Genomic DNA, 17,873 nt, shown 5'->3' on the forward strand with positions numbered 1-17,873 from the left:
GGGCAACATGGCAAAACCCTGTCTCTACTAAAAATATAAAAAAATTAGCTGAGTGTGGTGGTGTGCACCTGTAATCCCAGCTACTTGGGAGGCTGAGGCATGAGAATCGCTTGAGCCTGGGAGGTGGAGGTTGCTGTGAGATGATATAGCGCCACTGCACTCCAGCCTGGGTGACAGAGTGAGACCCTGTCTCAAAAAATAAAATAAAATGAAATAAAACAACAGAGATGCGTCTGAGTACAGCCCTGTGCAACTACATAGGCTGAACACCCATGAAACCAGCCCTGGTTCCAAGGAATAAAATCGGTTTGAGCACCAGAGAACTTCTTTTCAACACAGCCAAAGGGGCATATGGTAGCCACAGGGTGGAGGTGGGGGCCCATCTGGATTTGAGTTGCACGAGCATCTATATCATCAGTAGGTAGTCAGTTCTTGGAAATTCAAATGAGAATTCAAAGTGAATTGATTTGAAATTTTTAAACAAGCCATCTCCCATCTCCTTTGAAATGCACACAAAAATGTTTGGGATAGTGTGACTAAGGCATGTTTGGATGCAATAGTGTGGGAGCAGCATGTCTTCTGCATTCTAGCCTAGGATAAAAGGGTATCAGGAATCTGGTAACTGTCATTGTATTTATCATCAGGAGCATCATTTACTAAGGGCCCAGAACTGTGCGAGGCACTTTAGCTACACTATCGAATCTTTTGGACAATAATGTGAATACTCTTGGTTTAAGTGTTGAAGCAAGACATATTTAAGTAAGTCATTGATGGTAGCTTTTCAAATCATTAATCCAAATGCCTATCAAATTATTCCAGGTCTTGTTTTCATTGTCTAGGATGAACAAGCTTCAGAATGAGGTCTTGAGTGGGGTCTGAGTCCACAAATCCAGTTGGATCCAGACGTTTTGGTAAAATGTTACCTGTGATTTCTTTGCATTCTACCCCAACCCTAATGTATGAAAAAACAGATTAGTCAAGTGCCAAGGCAGTAACTAGAAGGAACAAAAAGGGCTGTCAGGAATATAAATTGAGAAAGTGAGACTCCTCCAAACAGCAGGAGACAGAGGTAAACAACTTTCATTGCAGGCATTCACTCATAAGCAACATCACAACATCCACACACAAATCTCTTCAGCTGTTGACAGTCTCCTTTTTCTAGCGCTCCTCCCCAAATTGTCATTTAATCATGTGTCTAAACATTCTCTGAATATTGTCCTTCATAACCCAACTCCTGCTGCTTACTGCTTCATTTGTTAAAAGAATAATATTTTGATTCATCACAGGCATTCCTGGAACAGATCAGGATGTTACAGACATGGCCCTGTGGCTTTATCTCACAAATCAACAGCAGAAACACAGGATGAGAGGGAATAATTAGGTTTTTGGATATATGTCTCTAAGAAGATCACAACTTAGAAATGTGTTTTTCAGAATGATACCATCTTGATGCACACAGTCGCACCAGATGAAAGGAATCCTCTCTGTTTTTAGGGATGAGACTCACATATGAGTATTCAGATTTCTTTTTCATCCAGCTATCACTTTCTCCCAACCCCAGCCCCAATTTAAGCTCCACTTGGACCCTGAAAAGTGAATACTGGACATGGACTCAAGCGCCAGATGGCTTAGATCTGGATTCCAGAACTGCTGTTTACTGGCTGCGTAACCTTAACCTCCCTGTGCCTCAGTTTTCTCATCTTTAAAATGAAGATAGTAATAGTACCTATGTCACAGGGTTGCAGAGATGAGTAAATGGGTAAAGGTTGTAAAGCGATTAGAGCGGTGCTTAGCACTTGACAAGCTCTGTATGTATTTATTGTTGCTAGTGTTTTTAATCAATACATTTACTGGGCACTTACTGGACACCAGGCGTGATTCCCCATGCTGGGGATTCAGTTGTAAAAAAGAAGGATGAAGACCTTGCCCTCATGTTATTTAAACTTTCATTCTAGTGGGTTAAGAGTAAATAGGTAAGTGAATAAATGAATAGTGTCACATAAGGATAATTGATTTGAAGAACATGAAATAGCTTGAATGGGTGTGGAGACCTGTTTTACCCTCAGTGGTCAGAGTAAAATTATCCTAGGAGGTAACATTGAAGCTGACACTGAAAAAAACAGAGGGAGAGAACACTGTAAAGGCCAAAGCTGCACAGTGGTGACAAGCTGGGTTTGGTTTGTTGGAGGAAGCAGTTGGAGGCCATTATGGTTGGAATGTGGTAGACAGGAAGGCAATCAAGAAGGCAAGGCCGCTGGCCACACTGAGTATTCCGAGTACAATAGACCACATCCAGCCAAGTTCTAAGTCTGGAATGAGACACTTCAGACTTGGCGAGAGGATCCACCTTCTTCTGAAAGCCACCAGCATCCTCCTAACGCCACTGTTTCTGGATACGCTGGCTAGGACAGTGAGCTCATCACTGAGTTGATTCCTGAAGTGCAACCCTTGATTATTTTTTTGTCCAACACCCCATCCTCATGCACTCATTTTAGAAGAAGAAATAGCACAATATATTGGCATAGTACTTGGCTTGATATCTTGTTTCTAATAAAAGATCTGTAATAGAAGTCTCGAAATGTCACATTGCAGTCTACATCCACCCCACAGACAACTTCTGCATTTATCAAGTTTTTATTTTTAAATTGAATTTGTTGCCAATATTTTAAAATAAGATTTTATATAAAATCTGGGTTCCTGCCTTCTTTAAATTAGAGTCAGAAGGCAGAGTCCCAGATTCCCGCAAAGCAGCTATTGGCTTGAGCTGAGCAGCTGCTCCCTTTAGCCACAGTCCACAGTACTCTCTATTGTATCCCACCAGGCCTGCTTCATTCATGTCCCTTCCCTGCTTGGTTCATCCCACTGTCCTGGCCTTACCAGCCTCCTGCGTGTTGCTTCTAATCTTATGTGTCTGCATTGCAATGTCTGTGGTCAGACAGCATCCTTGGCCTTCCAGTCACTTGCTTGTCCTCTGAGTTAGGAGGCTGTGCACATGATGTCCATTTTCCTTGAGCCTTGGACCTTTCCTAAGCAGATACCAATCACACTGAACCATCGTTATTGAAGGAGCAGTGAGGAGCCACCTACTTCTGAGGAGAAAAAGGGGAACCCTACTACAAGAGCTAATGAGTTCCAATGCACACAAGTTGGGAGTGTTGTCGTTTTTTTTTAGAAAACAAGATTTAATGAAGCTTTAGGTTTGCAGGGCCTACCTAATGTGGAAAAATAAAGAAAAAGCGTATCATAACAGTGTTAAGAGAAAGAGCAGAGAAAAGCAGAGGCCCCTGTTGCTAGTGTACGATACATCTGAGAAGCGTGAATGCCAGCCTATGGAGAGACCCATGCTGCAGGATCCCCCAGGAGATAGAGAGAAATTTCAATGTGAGCCAGTTAAGCCAGGTGTGTCTTTGCTCTGCCCACTGCACCACAATGCCCAGGGCAGGAGTTTGCATGTCCAGTGCATTCATATTTTCAGAACAAAGGCAGTGACTTGGAGGAGGGAAACTGGGCCATGAATTAGGACTTGTAGCTTCTGGTCCTGGCTCACCGGCAACCTTGCACATTTTTTCTACCATCTGGGGCCCAGCTGGGCCCAGCTGTTAAATGTGAATGATGTTACTCCTTATGACTTTCTGCTAATCGGAGAATGGCAAAGTCATATGAAAATCTTTCACAGAGCAGATACGTATTTCTTAAGATCACATGTAATTACAAAGAAGCAGATTTTTTTTGGTATATATGCATGTACATATATGTATATATATTTATGTGTTTATATTTATGTGTTTATGTGTTTATGTTTATATTTATCCTCTCTCTCTCTTTCATGAACACACATTTTAGATAATATTTGGGAGCTTAGTGGGTAGATGAGTTGGGGTACCTAGAAGATATGATTCCATGTTTCTCATCTTTAATATCAGAGAGCTGGCCTCTGTTTGCCAGAAATGAAGTTATATCAGTAAGACTGGAGGGTGTGACTGTCTGGAATGTGGGTTCACATGATTTACTGTCTTTCCTGTACTTTCATTAAGGGCCAAACCCTTGAACCTGGTGTTATGGAGAGGCCTGAGTTCTCTATCAGTCCAAGCTAACCTAATGCCATGTGATTTTAGTTACATAAACAATTTATTGCTCCATAACCCTATTTCTTACACTCCACTCAAGAGCCTCCATTTCAACTGCTCACACGGAGACAGAGGGCACATGGCTGTCCCGAGGCAGAGGAGCTAGCAGTGGTGTCAATCGGGTACATGGAGGTATGTCCTGCTAGACTCAGGACAGACCACTGCTGTCACATCAGGCCAGGCAGGCCTGGGATAGGGAAAAAAAAATCCAATCATTTTCATCCTTCATGAAAGAAAAATACTAAAAATAAAAATCTACACCATGAAAACTAGCAAATATAAAAAATGGCAGCTATGACATGGAAAATGACAATTTTAGAGCAATTATAAACGAAAGGCAGAGAGCCATTAAAGTTAAGGCAATGTTATTAAAAGATGTGTTAATTTTCAGTTAAATTTTCTATAAAAGACCAATTAGTTTAAAAGGCTTGACAGCATTAACTGTGAAACATAAGCTCCGGTAATTATACTTTAAAAAAATAAAAAGAGGAGGATGCTCCGGCGGGTTGCACTTGCAGGCACAGCGGGGCGTGGGCCAAGCGGGCTAGATGGCGCTGTGGGCTCAGGTTTCCCTGTTACAGTGCCTTGGTCCCTCCCCTGGCATTTCATGGTTTCCTCAGTGTCCTTTTACAGGACCTGGGAATCATCAAACTTTAGAGGCCAAGCTGGACACCCTTGTGTTCTGAGCCAGCTCTCAGAGATTAGAATCAGAACGCCGAGACACCGGGAGAGGGAATTGTCTAAATTGGTTGCGTTGCTAGTCGATGGTTCTTTTTATAAACTCCCATTTTTTGAGTATGCTTTGTCTATCAGAAGTTTCACAAATACTGTCATTTAACTTTCATCTATAAATTTTTGTTTTGTTTTGTTTTTTCATCTCTGTTATATGGATGAGGAATTCAAGGCAGAGAAAAGTTAGGCAACTTTTTCATTGTTGTGGCTATTGGATAGCAAAGCAGGTATTAAAAGCCACACTAATTGGATTTGGAAATCTGTACTCATAACCAGGGGGCCATGTCGCCTTAATCAGAAGAAGGGCTTCGCTAGTCAGGTTTGCAACCTTGTCCTTGGCAGTGGGAAGAGGGAATCCTGTATTCCTTAGACTATGCAGGTTCCCTGATCCCAGGCTCTGAACAGGACCCTAACTCAGCTGTCTTATACTCCCAAATGCCCATGTGACACAAGGATAGACATTGAGAAGGTCTCTGCCTGAAGCATCCCTGAAGACTAACCCTGCCAGAGTTGGAGGTTCTATACAAGAGCTTCCCAGAAGACTTCTAGCACAGGTATCATGGTAAGGCACAGAAAATACTGGCAGGACAAAAGCTTGGGAGGCAAAGGATCTCACCTACATGATCCTGCCTTTAGAATGTTTCATTTCTTCAATTTTAGCATTTATGTTAACCCAGAAAAAAATGTGTGCCTTCTGGGTCAGGTGAGTTGTAGAGAGGTTTCCTCCCAGGAAGTGCCTTTGGTAATTGGCATTTGAAGTTCTATCACCTGGTTTGCCCCATGATGCAGAAACAGCCATCACCTATGCAGAAAGCCCTGGAGTGATGCTTAATTGCAGACTGCTGAATGCTCCGTGAAGTGCCCTACCCCAACCCTCACTCCCATCACATAAGGAAATTTGCATCCTCCAATATGACTGACCTGACACCCTTTTCCAGAAAAGGCACTGTCTTTCCACCAAATTATTCAGATCCTGAAGAGATAGGTGTGCAGAGCACACCCGTCAGCAATGCTCAGAGTCCTTTTCTGCATCCGAATATTGGGGTATCAAAACAGGAGCAAAAGCATCTGCTGGCAAAAATACATCATCATTCTCTGTCATCACAGATTCTGCTGCCCCACAGCTCTGCTCCTGGATGCCTGCATGGAAAAATCAAGGAGAGCCATCTGGGATGCAGTGCCAGCTCAGAGAGCAGACAATTATGCTCAGAGATATGAGTGGTCCCAGAGTTGTTCAGACACCTGTGAAACCCTGGGACTGACTTTGAAATTGTACCTGTTGATGAGCAATTCTAAAAGTCATGCACTCTTTGACTTTCACACAATTTCAGGCTAAACCAAGGCCCAACGATTAGTAGGTGCTCAATAAATGTCAGTGACTGATCAAAAAGATTTGGGTATAACTGATTTCAACACAGAAGTGGGAACATGTTAGGGTCAAGTCCCAAAGATTTGACAAAACAATAACCTCCCAGCCTGACCTTCTAGGTTTATCATTGCAATGGATAACTTATAGTGCCCTTTGTTTAAAAAAAATTGACTGTGTTTTTATTAGAACAGTTATTCATACTTCTTGATGAAAATTTGGAAAGCACAGAAACATATAAAAGAAGACATATAAAGAAGAAACATATAAAAATAAAAAGAAAACATATAAAGAAGAAAATATAAATGGCCTATGTTTCCAACACCAAGGATAAGCATGGTTAATATTTTGGTGTCTTTCCTTCTAAATGGATGGATAAATACAGAATTATCTCATTTTATAGGTTGGTTATTTTTTCCCTTTTCAGTTAATATTTTATCCAGAGTATTTTATTATTTCCTTAGGTGTCATGATTTGCAGAGCCTCCATAGGACTTTATGAGACTCCAGTCTGTGGATGTTCCAGAATCTATTTATCACTAAATTTTTGGCTATTTAGCTTTTAAAAATTTTTGTTATAGTAATGATTAATCCTGTAATAAAAATTATTGTACATAAATCTTTGAACAAGTAGCAACTTATTATATTGAGGCAAATGTACTGGGTTTTTTTTTTTAACAAATAGGGACATTTTAAAATTTCTTGATACATGTTGTCATGATATCTCCAAGAAACAATTTTACCAATCCACACTCTCGTCATACTGAGCCATCTCATGCATTATGGCAAGTGCCGATTGTCATTTTTCCTAGGAGGCCCTTTAATTGTGTTTATGATAGTTTTGAAGCATATCAGTTTTTAATCTGTATATAATGATGTAAATACATATTTTATATAGTGAATTCATAGTTTTTATGCATAAAAAGTGCATGCTGAACATGAGAACTATCAAGCATCTTGAGATTAAACAGTTTGCTATATTTTTGTGAAGTTGTTTGTGGCTACATTTTTTGCCTTTAACTATTTAGTAACATTTACTTTCTTTTTTACAGAAATTTAAAATAAATGTATTTTCACAGCAGAAAATATATAAAATAAAATTATAGGAAAAAAACCCAAAATTCTAAAACCAAGAGTTAACTACTAAGTAGAACTTTTGTGTACTACTTACAGTTACTTTCACATAAATACGTCTATCAGTTCAGGTATGCATTATTTTTCCCTCTGGAAGTTCCCAAATGAGAGCATTATGTACTTTTTGTAATACTTTATGGTAGAAATAAATATGAGTGACCATAATAATAAACAGGATATCATTTTTCTGATAGCTTTCCATTAAACATTGAAGTTTTATATTTAAAAAATAACAATTCAAAAAGTAATGTGCATGATTTGTTATATTATGAAACAGTGTATATTATAAAGTTTAATAATAAAAATGATCTCTACATTTTATAAACATATGATAATTCAAAACATTAAAAGGAATCATTAGTATGAAAAAGCCAATTAAAAGTAATATTAAAACTTAAAACCCAGTACCATAAAGATTCAATAATTAAAAGTGGGTACTCTTAAAATTAAATTTTAAATACAGAAAAAGTTAATTTCCCTAGCCAATAGTTTTGCAGGTATGCATTTTTAACATGAATTGTGATTCATGGTGTTTTGGGGATCCTACTTTTAAAAAACATTTTAGTATTATATAATTATTACCATGCCATTAAATATTATCTGAAAGCACAATATTCATGTCTGTACAATGTGAGTCATGTCAAAGAACCATTGTTTAATCATTACCATATTGTTGAAAAATTTTTATCAGAGAGCCAGTTTCCCCCAAATCATTCATTGAGTAAAATCCCTTCCCTGTGGTATGCAATGCTTTCCTTATTAGACTAAGGAATGGATCAGCAAACTGTCTTGTAAAGAGCCAGATGGTAAATATTTTCAGCCTTTGAGGGCCACATAGTCTCTGTCACAACTACTTAACTCTGAGTTTGTTAGCACCAAAGCAGCCCTAGACAATACATAAACAAATGGACATGGCTGGGTCCCAACAAAACCTTATTTTAAAAAAGTAATGGATGTCAGCAAGATTTGGCCCAAGAGCCAGATTTGCCAACTTTTGTATTAAGGTCTTATAACTACTAAACTATGGTTCTCATAAATCCATTCTGGTTGATCTTCTAATTTTTCACATTGTCTACAATATTTGGTTAGGAAGCCTTTAAAATTTGCTGTACTACATGAGAGGACAATTTTGTACAACTCTTTCCAGGGGAAATTTAGCATAATTTTATCAAGTTTTAAAAAGTCCAATTCAAATCTGCAATTACGCATATATCAAACAACAATTTTACTAGAAAAAATGACATTAAATGGCCTATTTACATGTTAAGGAACATGGAATTTTACTTTTTTCCTAATACTCTCCTCTGTCTCTTCATAGATGATTACTACTTTGCTTTTTGCCTAAAAACAATAGCAATTCTTATTCACATCCAGTGATTGGCATTAAAGAGAGTATCTGGAATAATACTGTTAATTCTCCTATGTATCTGACATTTTATTCTCCTTATTTCTAATTTTATTTGTGTTTTTCCAGTTATATTGTCATAAGTTTATTTTTTCAAGGAATTATTTCTTGAATTTAACAATTCACTAAATATCCTCTTGCTAATTCATTAACTGACACTTTTCATTCTGCTTTTTTTAAAAAAGAATTCTTTTAATACTTAATTTTACTTATTATAATTCTGTTGTATTTAATAATAGTATTAAAGGCTCCAAATTTGTCTCTATAGCATTGGTCTCAAGACATGATATTTTTATATGTCATTCTCAAATATTCTTTAATTTTAAAATATTTCATATTCTAAGTTTGATTTCCATCTTGACCTAGTAGTTATAGGATACTTAACAAAATTTTTTTGATGCTCTGGAATATTTACTTTTGCCTCTATTACATTGTATTTAATTTTTAAAATGTAGGTTATACAGCTTATACTTTGTTATATGTATTGAGATTTGATGGTTTTGGCCACTGATTTTTTTTTTGTAATTGTTGTTACAAAGTTTAGTAAAAATACACTAAATCAACCTGATTATATCCTCAATTTTCTTATCTTTTGATCTATTTGGCCTGTAAAAGCTAAAAACAGTGATAGCGGGAATATTTCACATATTACCCTTAGTCCAGATTTATTCTAGTGTAATTCTAATTAGTTTTGCTTTCTATATTTCAGTTATAATATTTGTCCATAAAAAGTTATAGCTTTATTGTGTCAACTATGAATATAAAATTAACTTATCTAACATCATAGTTTAAAATTTTTCTTTGAAGTATACTTTTTTTCTTCCCTTTTTCTCTTAAAGATAGCAGAGTTTGATTTTGGCATTTGAACAAGTCTGAAAATCTTTGCCATTTTATAGGATCATTTAGCTCATTTATGTTTAGTTATATAACATAAGATGCTATAGTCTTGCATTATGTTTTTTACATGCTTCTATCATAATTATATGTTTTATGATCCATCTTTTGGTATGTGGACTATATTTTGTATGCTTATTTTCTGTAGTGTAAACTTTCCATTCTATTTTTAACTCTAGTTAGTTGTTACCAGCCATTCTATAGATGTATTTTCTAAGTATTATTGTCTAGAAAAATTTAGTAGTTCTTGATTCCTCCTTGTATAAGATCAGGCAATTTTCATGCCTTTATTTCCATCATCATCTCTATCGCATCTCATTTTTCTAACTTTAAAACATAATTTTAGCAATACTGTATTAATAGCTAGTTTTGTCATTTTTTTAATAATTAGTTTTGACATTTGCATTCCATTTTGTAATAATATATACAACAATCTTTTACAATTCTGTTTTACATATATTTCAACAGTAAACCAAATTTGCTCATATTTTAGTTACTAAGGGTTTAAAATTATCTTTAAAGAAGCTAATTTTTGTTTCTAAGTATTTAAAAAAATTAATAAATGCTTATGTATGCAAAGAGTCAAAAAATATTGCAGTTGCCTTCACAAATTATTGGCAATTTAGCTATATGTAGAATTTTTGGAACAAATGTGTCCTGTCAAAATTCCTTTGACATTCCTCTTACATTTTCTAGAGAAGCTTCAGCCTAGCCTCATTTTATACTTGTATTTCTTACAGCATTGTTTTAGGTCATTTTTATTCTCCATTTAATATTTTGAATTCAAATATTCACCGAGTACAGGTCTAGGAGTTGGCCACATTAACTTGCTGAATGCTTTTGATCTGCATCCTAGATTCATTTCCCAGCTCAGGACAGGTTATTTTTATTTGTTTGTTTGCTTGTTTTACATGCTTGCATTTTGTTTACAACTTTGATTTGTAAATACTTACTATTTATCACTTGACCTTTATTGTCTTTTTCTCAATATCAACCAGCACTCTTATTAAACAAACAAAAATCCCTATATCTTTCTCTATTTAGCTTAGAACTTCCTGGTTTTACTTCTGTATCACTAATTGTGTGTGTGTGTGTGTGTGTGTGTAATTTTCAGCTCTAATACTCATGGCTACTTAGATTAAAAAGTTGGCCAGTGCAAATTTAGTTGTCTTTTAACGATTTCTTTTAAAAAAATGAGACACAACATACCATACAACTCATCCATTTAAAGTGTACAATTCAGTGTACATATTCACAGACATGTACAGCCATCACTACAGTCAATTTTAGAACATTTTCATGGCATCAAAAAGAAACTTTGTATTTTAGTTATCCTCCCCTCCCCTACAACTCTACCCATCAACCCACCAACCCTAAGCCACCACTGATCTCGTTATTTCTGTAGACATGCCTTTTCTGGATATTTTAGATAAATAGACTCTTGTTGCAGGAAGTCAGGGACCCCAAATGGAGGGACTGGCTGAAGCCATGGCAGAAGAACACAAATTATGAAGATTTCATGGACATTTATCACTTCTCCAATCAGTACTCTTAATAATTTCCTATGTCTGTCTTTAATCTCTTAATCCCATCATCTTCGTAAGCTGAGGATGTATGTCGCCTCAGGACCCTGTGATGATTCCATTAACTGCACAAATTGTTTGTAAAGCATGCGTGTTTGAACAATATGAAATCTGGGCACCTTAAGAACAGGATAACAGCAATTTTCAGGGAACAAGGGAGATAACCTTAAAGTCTGGCTGCCTGTGGGCTGGGTGGAACAGAGCCATGTTTCTCTTATTACTGAAAACAGGTAAGAGAAATATTGCTGAATTCTTTCCCCAGTAAGGAATATTAATAATTAATGGCCCTGGGAAAAGAATGCATTCCCAGGAGGAGCCTCTAAAATGGCCGCTCTGGGGGTGTCTGCCTTCTGGAGTTGAAGATAAGGGATGAAACATGCCCTGGCCTCCTGCAGCACCCCCAGGCTTGCTAGGATTAGGAAATTCCAGCCTGGCAAATTCTAGTCAGACTGGTTCTCTGCTCTTGAACCCTGTTAAGATGTTTATCAATGACAACGCCTGCACAGCAGGACATGGAAGTTCCTTAATAATTCTAGTTTTGCCCTGACCTTGTGATCTCACCCTGACCTTTTGCCTTGTGACCTTTTGTTGCCCTTGGAGCATGTGATCTCTGTGACCCACACCCTATTCATACACTCCCTCCCCTTTGAAAATTGCTAATAAAAACTTGCTGGTTTTGCGGCTCAGGGGGCATCATGGAACCTGCCGACATGTGATGTCTCCCCCAGACACCCAGCTTTAAAATTTCTCCCTTTTGTACTCTTTCCCTTTATTTCTCAGACTGGCCGACACTTAAGGAAATAGAAAAGAACCTACATTCAATTATCAGAGGTGGTTCGTCTGATAGACTCTCAGTACAATGTGTTCAAGGTTCATCCATGTTGTAGCATGTATCATTGCATCACTCTTTTGTACGGCCAAATAATACTCATTGCACGGATATAATACATTTTGTGTATGCATTCATTAGCTGATGGAAATTTGGGTTATTTTCACCTTTTGGGTATTACCAATAATGCTGCTATAAACATCTGTTTACACGTTTTCATGTGGACATATATTTTTATTTATCTTGGGTATATACTGTAAGAGTGGAATTTCTGGGTCATATAGCAACACAATGTTCAAACATATGAGGAACTGCCTAGCTGTTTTCCAAAGTGACTGTGTAGCAGGACGAGCTGCAGACAAAACTCCTCAGACACCGAGTTAAAGAAGGCAGAGGTTTATTCGGCCAGGGGCATTGGCAAGACTCCTGTCTCAAGAGCCGAGTATCCCGAGTGAGCAATTCCTGTCCCTTTTAAGGGCTCACAACTCTAAGGGGGTGCATGTAAGAGGGTTGTGATCGATTGAGCAAGCAGGGGGTATGTGACTAGGGGCTGCATGCACCGGTAATTAGATCGGAACAAAAAAGGATAGAGATTTTCACAGTGCTTTTCTATACAATGTCTGTAATCTATAGATAACATAACCAATTAAGTCAGGGGTCAATCTTTAACTACCAGGCCCAGGGTGTGGCACCGGGCTATCTGCTTGTGGGTTTCATTTCTGCCTTTTAATGTTTACTTTTTCTTTCTCTGGAGGCAGAAATTGGGCATAAGACAATGTGAGGGGTGGCCTCCTCCCTTAACTGCACCACTTTACATTCCCACCAGCAGTGTGTGAGAGTTCCAGTTTCTCCTTATTCTTAACAATTCTTGTTATTATCATCTGTCTTTTTTATTACAGCTATTCTAGTAGGTGTAAAATATCTCATTGTGGTTTTGATTTGCATTTCTCTGATGACTAGAGCTGTTGAGCCTCTTTGCATAAGTTTATTAACCATTTTTATATCTTTTTGGAGAAATGTTTAAGTCTTCTGCCCATTTAAAAAATTGGGTTATCTTTTTTGGTTGAGTTATAAAAGGCTTTCTAATACTGAATATTAGACCCTTATCAGATATATGATTTGCAAACATGTTCTCTCATTTTTTAGGTTGTTTTTTTTCACTTTTTGGATAGTGTCCTTCAAAGAACAAATATTTTTTAAATTTTTATGAAGTCCAATTTAATCTGTTCTTCTTGTAGTTTATGCTTTTTGTGTCATGTCCAAGAAACTATTGCCAAATCAAAGGTCATAAAGATTTACTCCTATATTTTCTTCTAAGCATTTTGCAGTTTTAGCTTTTACATTTAGATCTTTGACCCCTTTTGAGTTAATTTTTGCATATAGTGTGAGGTATAGGTCCCACTTTATTCTTCTGCCTGTGGCTACCCAGTTGTTGCTATGCCATTTGTTTAAAAGACTATATTAACTTCTCCATTGAATGGTCTTGGTACACTCACTGAAAATTAATAGATCATAACTGAATGAGTTTATTTCTGGATTTTCAATTATTTTCCATTGGTCTATAGGTCTATCCTATGCCATTACTATCTTGTTTACTATAGTCTTGTAGTATGTTTTGAAACTGGGAAGTATGAAACTTCCAACTTCGTCTTTCTTTTATAAGACTATAAGATTGCTTTGGCTATTTTGGGTCTGTTGCAGTTTTAGAGTCAATTTTTCCATTTTTACAAAAAATGGACTTTGTGATTTTCATAGGTATTACATAAAATCTGGAAATTAGGGTGGTATTCCATCTTAATAAATCAAGTCTTCTAATCCAGGAACATGGGATGTCTGTCCATTTATTTAGGTCTTCTTTAATTTCTTTCAGTAATATTTTGTAGTTTGCAGTATACCAGTCTTGTTCCTCCTTCAATATATTTATTTCTAAGTATTTTATTCATTATTTTTCTGAGACAGAATCTCACTCTGTCACCTAGGCTGGGGTGCAGTGGCATGATCTCAGCTTACTGCAACCTCTGCCGCCTGGGTTCAAGTAATTCTCTGGCCTCAGCCTCCCGAGGATCTGGGATTATAGGTGCCCGCCACCATGCCTAGCTAATTTTTTTTATTTTTAGTAGAGACTAGGATTCACCACGCTGGCCAGCCTGGTCCCAACTCCTGACCTCAAATGATCCTCCCACCTTGGCCTCCCAAAGTTCTGGGATTACAGGTGTGCACCATGCTTGGCTGACCTCCCATTTTCTACCACATCGAGTTTAAAATCCCTTGCTTGGTTTTTAAAGCCCTGAGTTCCCCACCCCTCAAAGAAAACAAAGAAGATTAAAAATTCAAAGGAAAGTTGGGAATGGAGCTGACTGTTCCTCTCCTTGGCAAAGGCCTCATGTCTCTGATATGAGGCCAAAATGTTTATCAGTGCTTCCTGTGCACCAAGCATGTTTCTAAGTGCTTCATGGGTAGGTCATAGAGCCCCACAGCCTTCTATTATTACATTTTACAGATCATGAAACGGAGGCACAAAAATGTTAAATAACTTTCCAAGGTCACACAGCTTCTGAGAGGTGAAGTCCGCATTAAACCCCTCAGCCCAGCTCTGGATCCCTGGATCCCATAACCTCTCCAGCAACATATCCTACTTTAAGTATCCTTTTTCTGCTTCTGTGCCTAAGGGCATATCTTAACTCTGAGCATAAATTTCCTTTAGGGTCTGGCAGGCTATGGATAACATTCCTAGTTTCTTTTGCTGTTGGAATTTTGTATCACAATGGGTGTTTTTGTAAGTATTTCAATGAGGATTGTGAATCCAGCCCCACTAGTAACTATCATCTTAATTCAGAAGTCCTCACGAAATTCTGTGAATATAAATTTGGTTTTAGTGACCACTGTTATTTTACAGATGAGAAAAATCAAAGCCCAGAATGGCTAGGCAACCTCCAAGACATAGAACTAGTTAGCAAACCTGGGATGGGAACTTGAGCTCACCCTTACTTGATTTGTTCCCTACTATGCCTTGCCAGGTAAACTCTCTAAGAAGCTGCTGAGGTACAATTGCATCTTTCCTTACCTCTTTCCAAAGTACATCCTCAAAAGCCACAGGCAAATTTTGATTTGAGTTTTTTAGCCTGCTTGATTTCTACTTACATAGGAAAATGGGATGCACACCCTTACCTGAGAATTTCTCAAATTAAGCTGGTGACAAATACCTTTTAAAGCTCCTTTATTTGACATCCTATTAACTTTTTTTAAACTCCCATTGTTTTATTCCTGACAGATCTGTTATGTTTCAGATGTGACACAAATGTACACTTAGAGGGAAACTTCTTTAATAAGTGATACTTGCCTCAGACTACTGAGGTTATTTTAGAAAACAAAAGCCAAAGTACACTTACCAGGACATTCACCTTGTCATAAATTTATCCGGCATATTTAATTGATCGAGATTTCTGAGTTAGAAAGTTATCAACGCATGTAGTAAATTGTTGAGCGTGTGGCATTAATGAAAGGTTTTGCCATTGTCGTGGGGAGGAAGCTTCCTGGCACATGGATGACAGGGCCTCAGAGACAATGCTGCTTGGGTTAGTAGCTGGGGCAGGCTGCATTTTATTACATGTGTCCAGAGTCTCATAGTAGACATGTAGACTTGAGGAGGGGGAGGCAATATTTGTATCCCTACTAAAACCAATTATGGCAAACACTAATTATTCAGATTTGAGCCCTTTACTAAAAATCCCCTGAACTGGGTTTTTTAAGTCAGGCTGTCGTAGCAGAGCCAAGCAAGAGAGAAAATAATGGAATAATTGGAGGCTGCTGTCTTTTCACTTCCCACATGAAATTATTTGAAGAGACAGGCCAGAACTTTAAACAGGAGATACCAAGAAAAGTTGTAATTTGGATGTCGGCTGTCATGACTTTAGGGTGTTTGCTTAAAGGACTTTTCCCCCTCTTTCTCTTCTTCCCCAGACATACTTCAATGACAATATCCTCACCCTGATACGGACCCTGGTGACCGGAGGAGCCACGCCAGAGCTGGAGGCTCTGATTGCTGAGGAGAACGCTCTTAGAGGTGGCTACAGCACCCCGCAGACACTGGCCAATAGGGACCGCTGCCGCGTGGCCCAGTTAGCTCTGCTCGATGGGCCATTTGCGGACTTAGGGGTGAGTCCACAGCACCGAGGTCACCTGAGCTTGCTGTTTGGGAAAAGCTTGATCCTGAAGAACGTGATATCAGATGTGACAAGCTAGGCATCTGGTTTTTCTCCTTCCTATTGTAGATAACTGTAAGAGGTGATATTTATTTATAGTGTACTCTGTATCAGGCACTTTGCTCTATGCATAGTCATTCATTTTAATCTTCATAGCAACCCTTTGATATAAGTTCTAGTATCACACCTTCTAAGTCAACTGAGGCCCAGAGACAATGAGCACTAGACCTATTGGGAATTTGCACCAAGGCATTCTGGCTTCAGAGCCAGTGCGCTTTCTCCCTCCTTGGTGTTCTCTTCACGTAACCTCTGCACAAGGTGAGAAGCAGCAGGTGATACCAGCATGCAGCCAAGGTTGGGAAATATTTCCACAGGCTCTTAGCATAGCTTAGGGATACTCAACCCAACTATACATTGATAGCACATGGAGGTGGCCAGCCTCAGCCTGCAGGTTTCTTAGTTTTTATATGTGAATAGGACCCAGGCACTGGTGGTTTTCAAAGCACCAGGGTAGTCAGTAGTCAGATGTATCCAGAACCACCGGCCAAACAAACAGAATCTTATGTGGATCCTTTAATGCCTGTAAATCAAAACCTAGACCTTGTAATTTCTGAGAGTGGACCCAGTCACGTTCCCTCATGTCCTCCCTGTGACGGAAGTGGCCAGCGTCTCCCTTCTGATTCCATGTATCTGCCTAGTGTAGGCACTGTGACAGAAGTGTGCTGTCTTTGCCCTTATTCCCAGCCCAACCCCACAGATGCATTTAAGAGATGCAGCCATAAGTCACAGAAACTGATAAACCTGTTACACAAACAATAGTGTCGCCCAGAAAGACTAAATAGTGGAAAAGGAGCCAAGGAAAGGGTCTGTCTCTGTTTTTTCTGAAACAGTGCTGTATACTTTCCCCATATTTTAGTTTGATCATGGACTGGGACCTATGTTAGACTAGGCTTTTTTTGAAAGGGAATTTTCATAGCTAGTGGCTCTTTATACCTATCATTTACTTATTGATGCGCTTGATTAGGATAAAGACTTTAGATAGTGGTAAGATTTGGTCCCATCAATGTTCTTTAGTATGAGACCAATATGAGAATTCCAATGATTGGAAGGACAATGACAGTCATTTTATACCCAGTGAAGCCATCCCGCAGTGCCCAGTGCCCTTCATATAATACAGGTAACATCTACCTGAAGCCACCTGGCCGCTGAAGCCAGCATTTCCAAGTGGATGCATTTGCTTTCACTTTCTGCATCAGGCCCCAGACCCCGGGAAGGTGGCTGTGAACTGATCAGAACTGAGAATCCCAGTTATTCAGCCTGCAGACCCCTGGCTCCTAGGGAAACACATTCTCTTGCACCCTTGCCATCTCTGAGGTCTGTAAATTGTGCTTTTCACAGGGTCCTTACCTCCTGAAAGAGTCTGTCACCATAGGACCTGGTGGGGTCCTCCTCCTTGCGGTGATTTTCATTATCACTCAGGCAGTTTTGACAACACGAGCCTATCACAGCGGTTATAGCTGAGCTGGGACTGAACATAATCACCATTTTGCAGAGAAGGGTTCATCTCCTCAGCTGAGCATACATCTGAGACCGTCAAGCTTT

The 17,873-nt window shown here is 38.5% G+C and overlaps 1 protein-coding gene across 19 annotated transcripts in view; it reads left to right on the top strand.

Moving 5' to 3' along the window:
• KCNMA1 (potassium calcium-activated channel subfamily M alpha 1) overlaps positions 1 to 17,873 on the top strand; it is a 769,792-nt gene that overhangs the window by 731,616 nt on the left and 20,303 nt on the right. For all 19 annotated transcript variants that reach the window (XM_063709971.1, XM_055353797.2, XM_031015124.3 and 16 more), the window contains one exon: positions 16,030 to 16,224. In XM_063709971.1, coding sequence (XP_063566041.1) covers positions 16,030 to 16,224 — 195 coding nt within the window. The remainder of the gene's footprint in view (positions 1 to 16,029; positions 16,225 to 17,873) is intronic.

This window comes from Gorilla gorilla, chromosome 8 (assembly GCF_029281585.2).
Source record: "Gorilla gorilla gorilla isolate KB3781 chromosome 8, NHGRI_mGorGor1-v2.1_pri, whole genome shotgun sequence".
NCBI classification, from domain to species: Eukaryota; Metazoa; Chordata; class Mammalia; order Primates; family Hominidae; genus Gorilla; species Gorilla gorilla.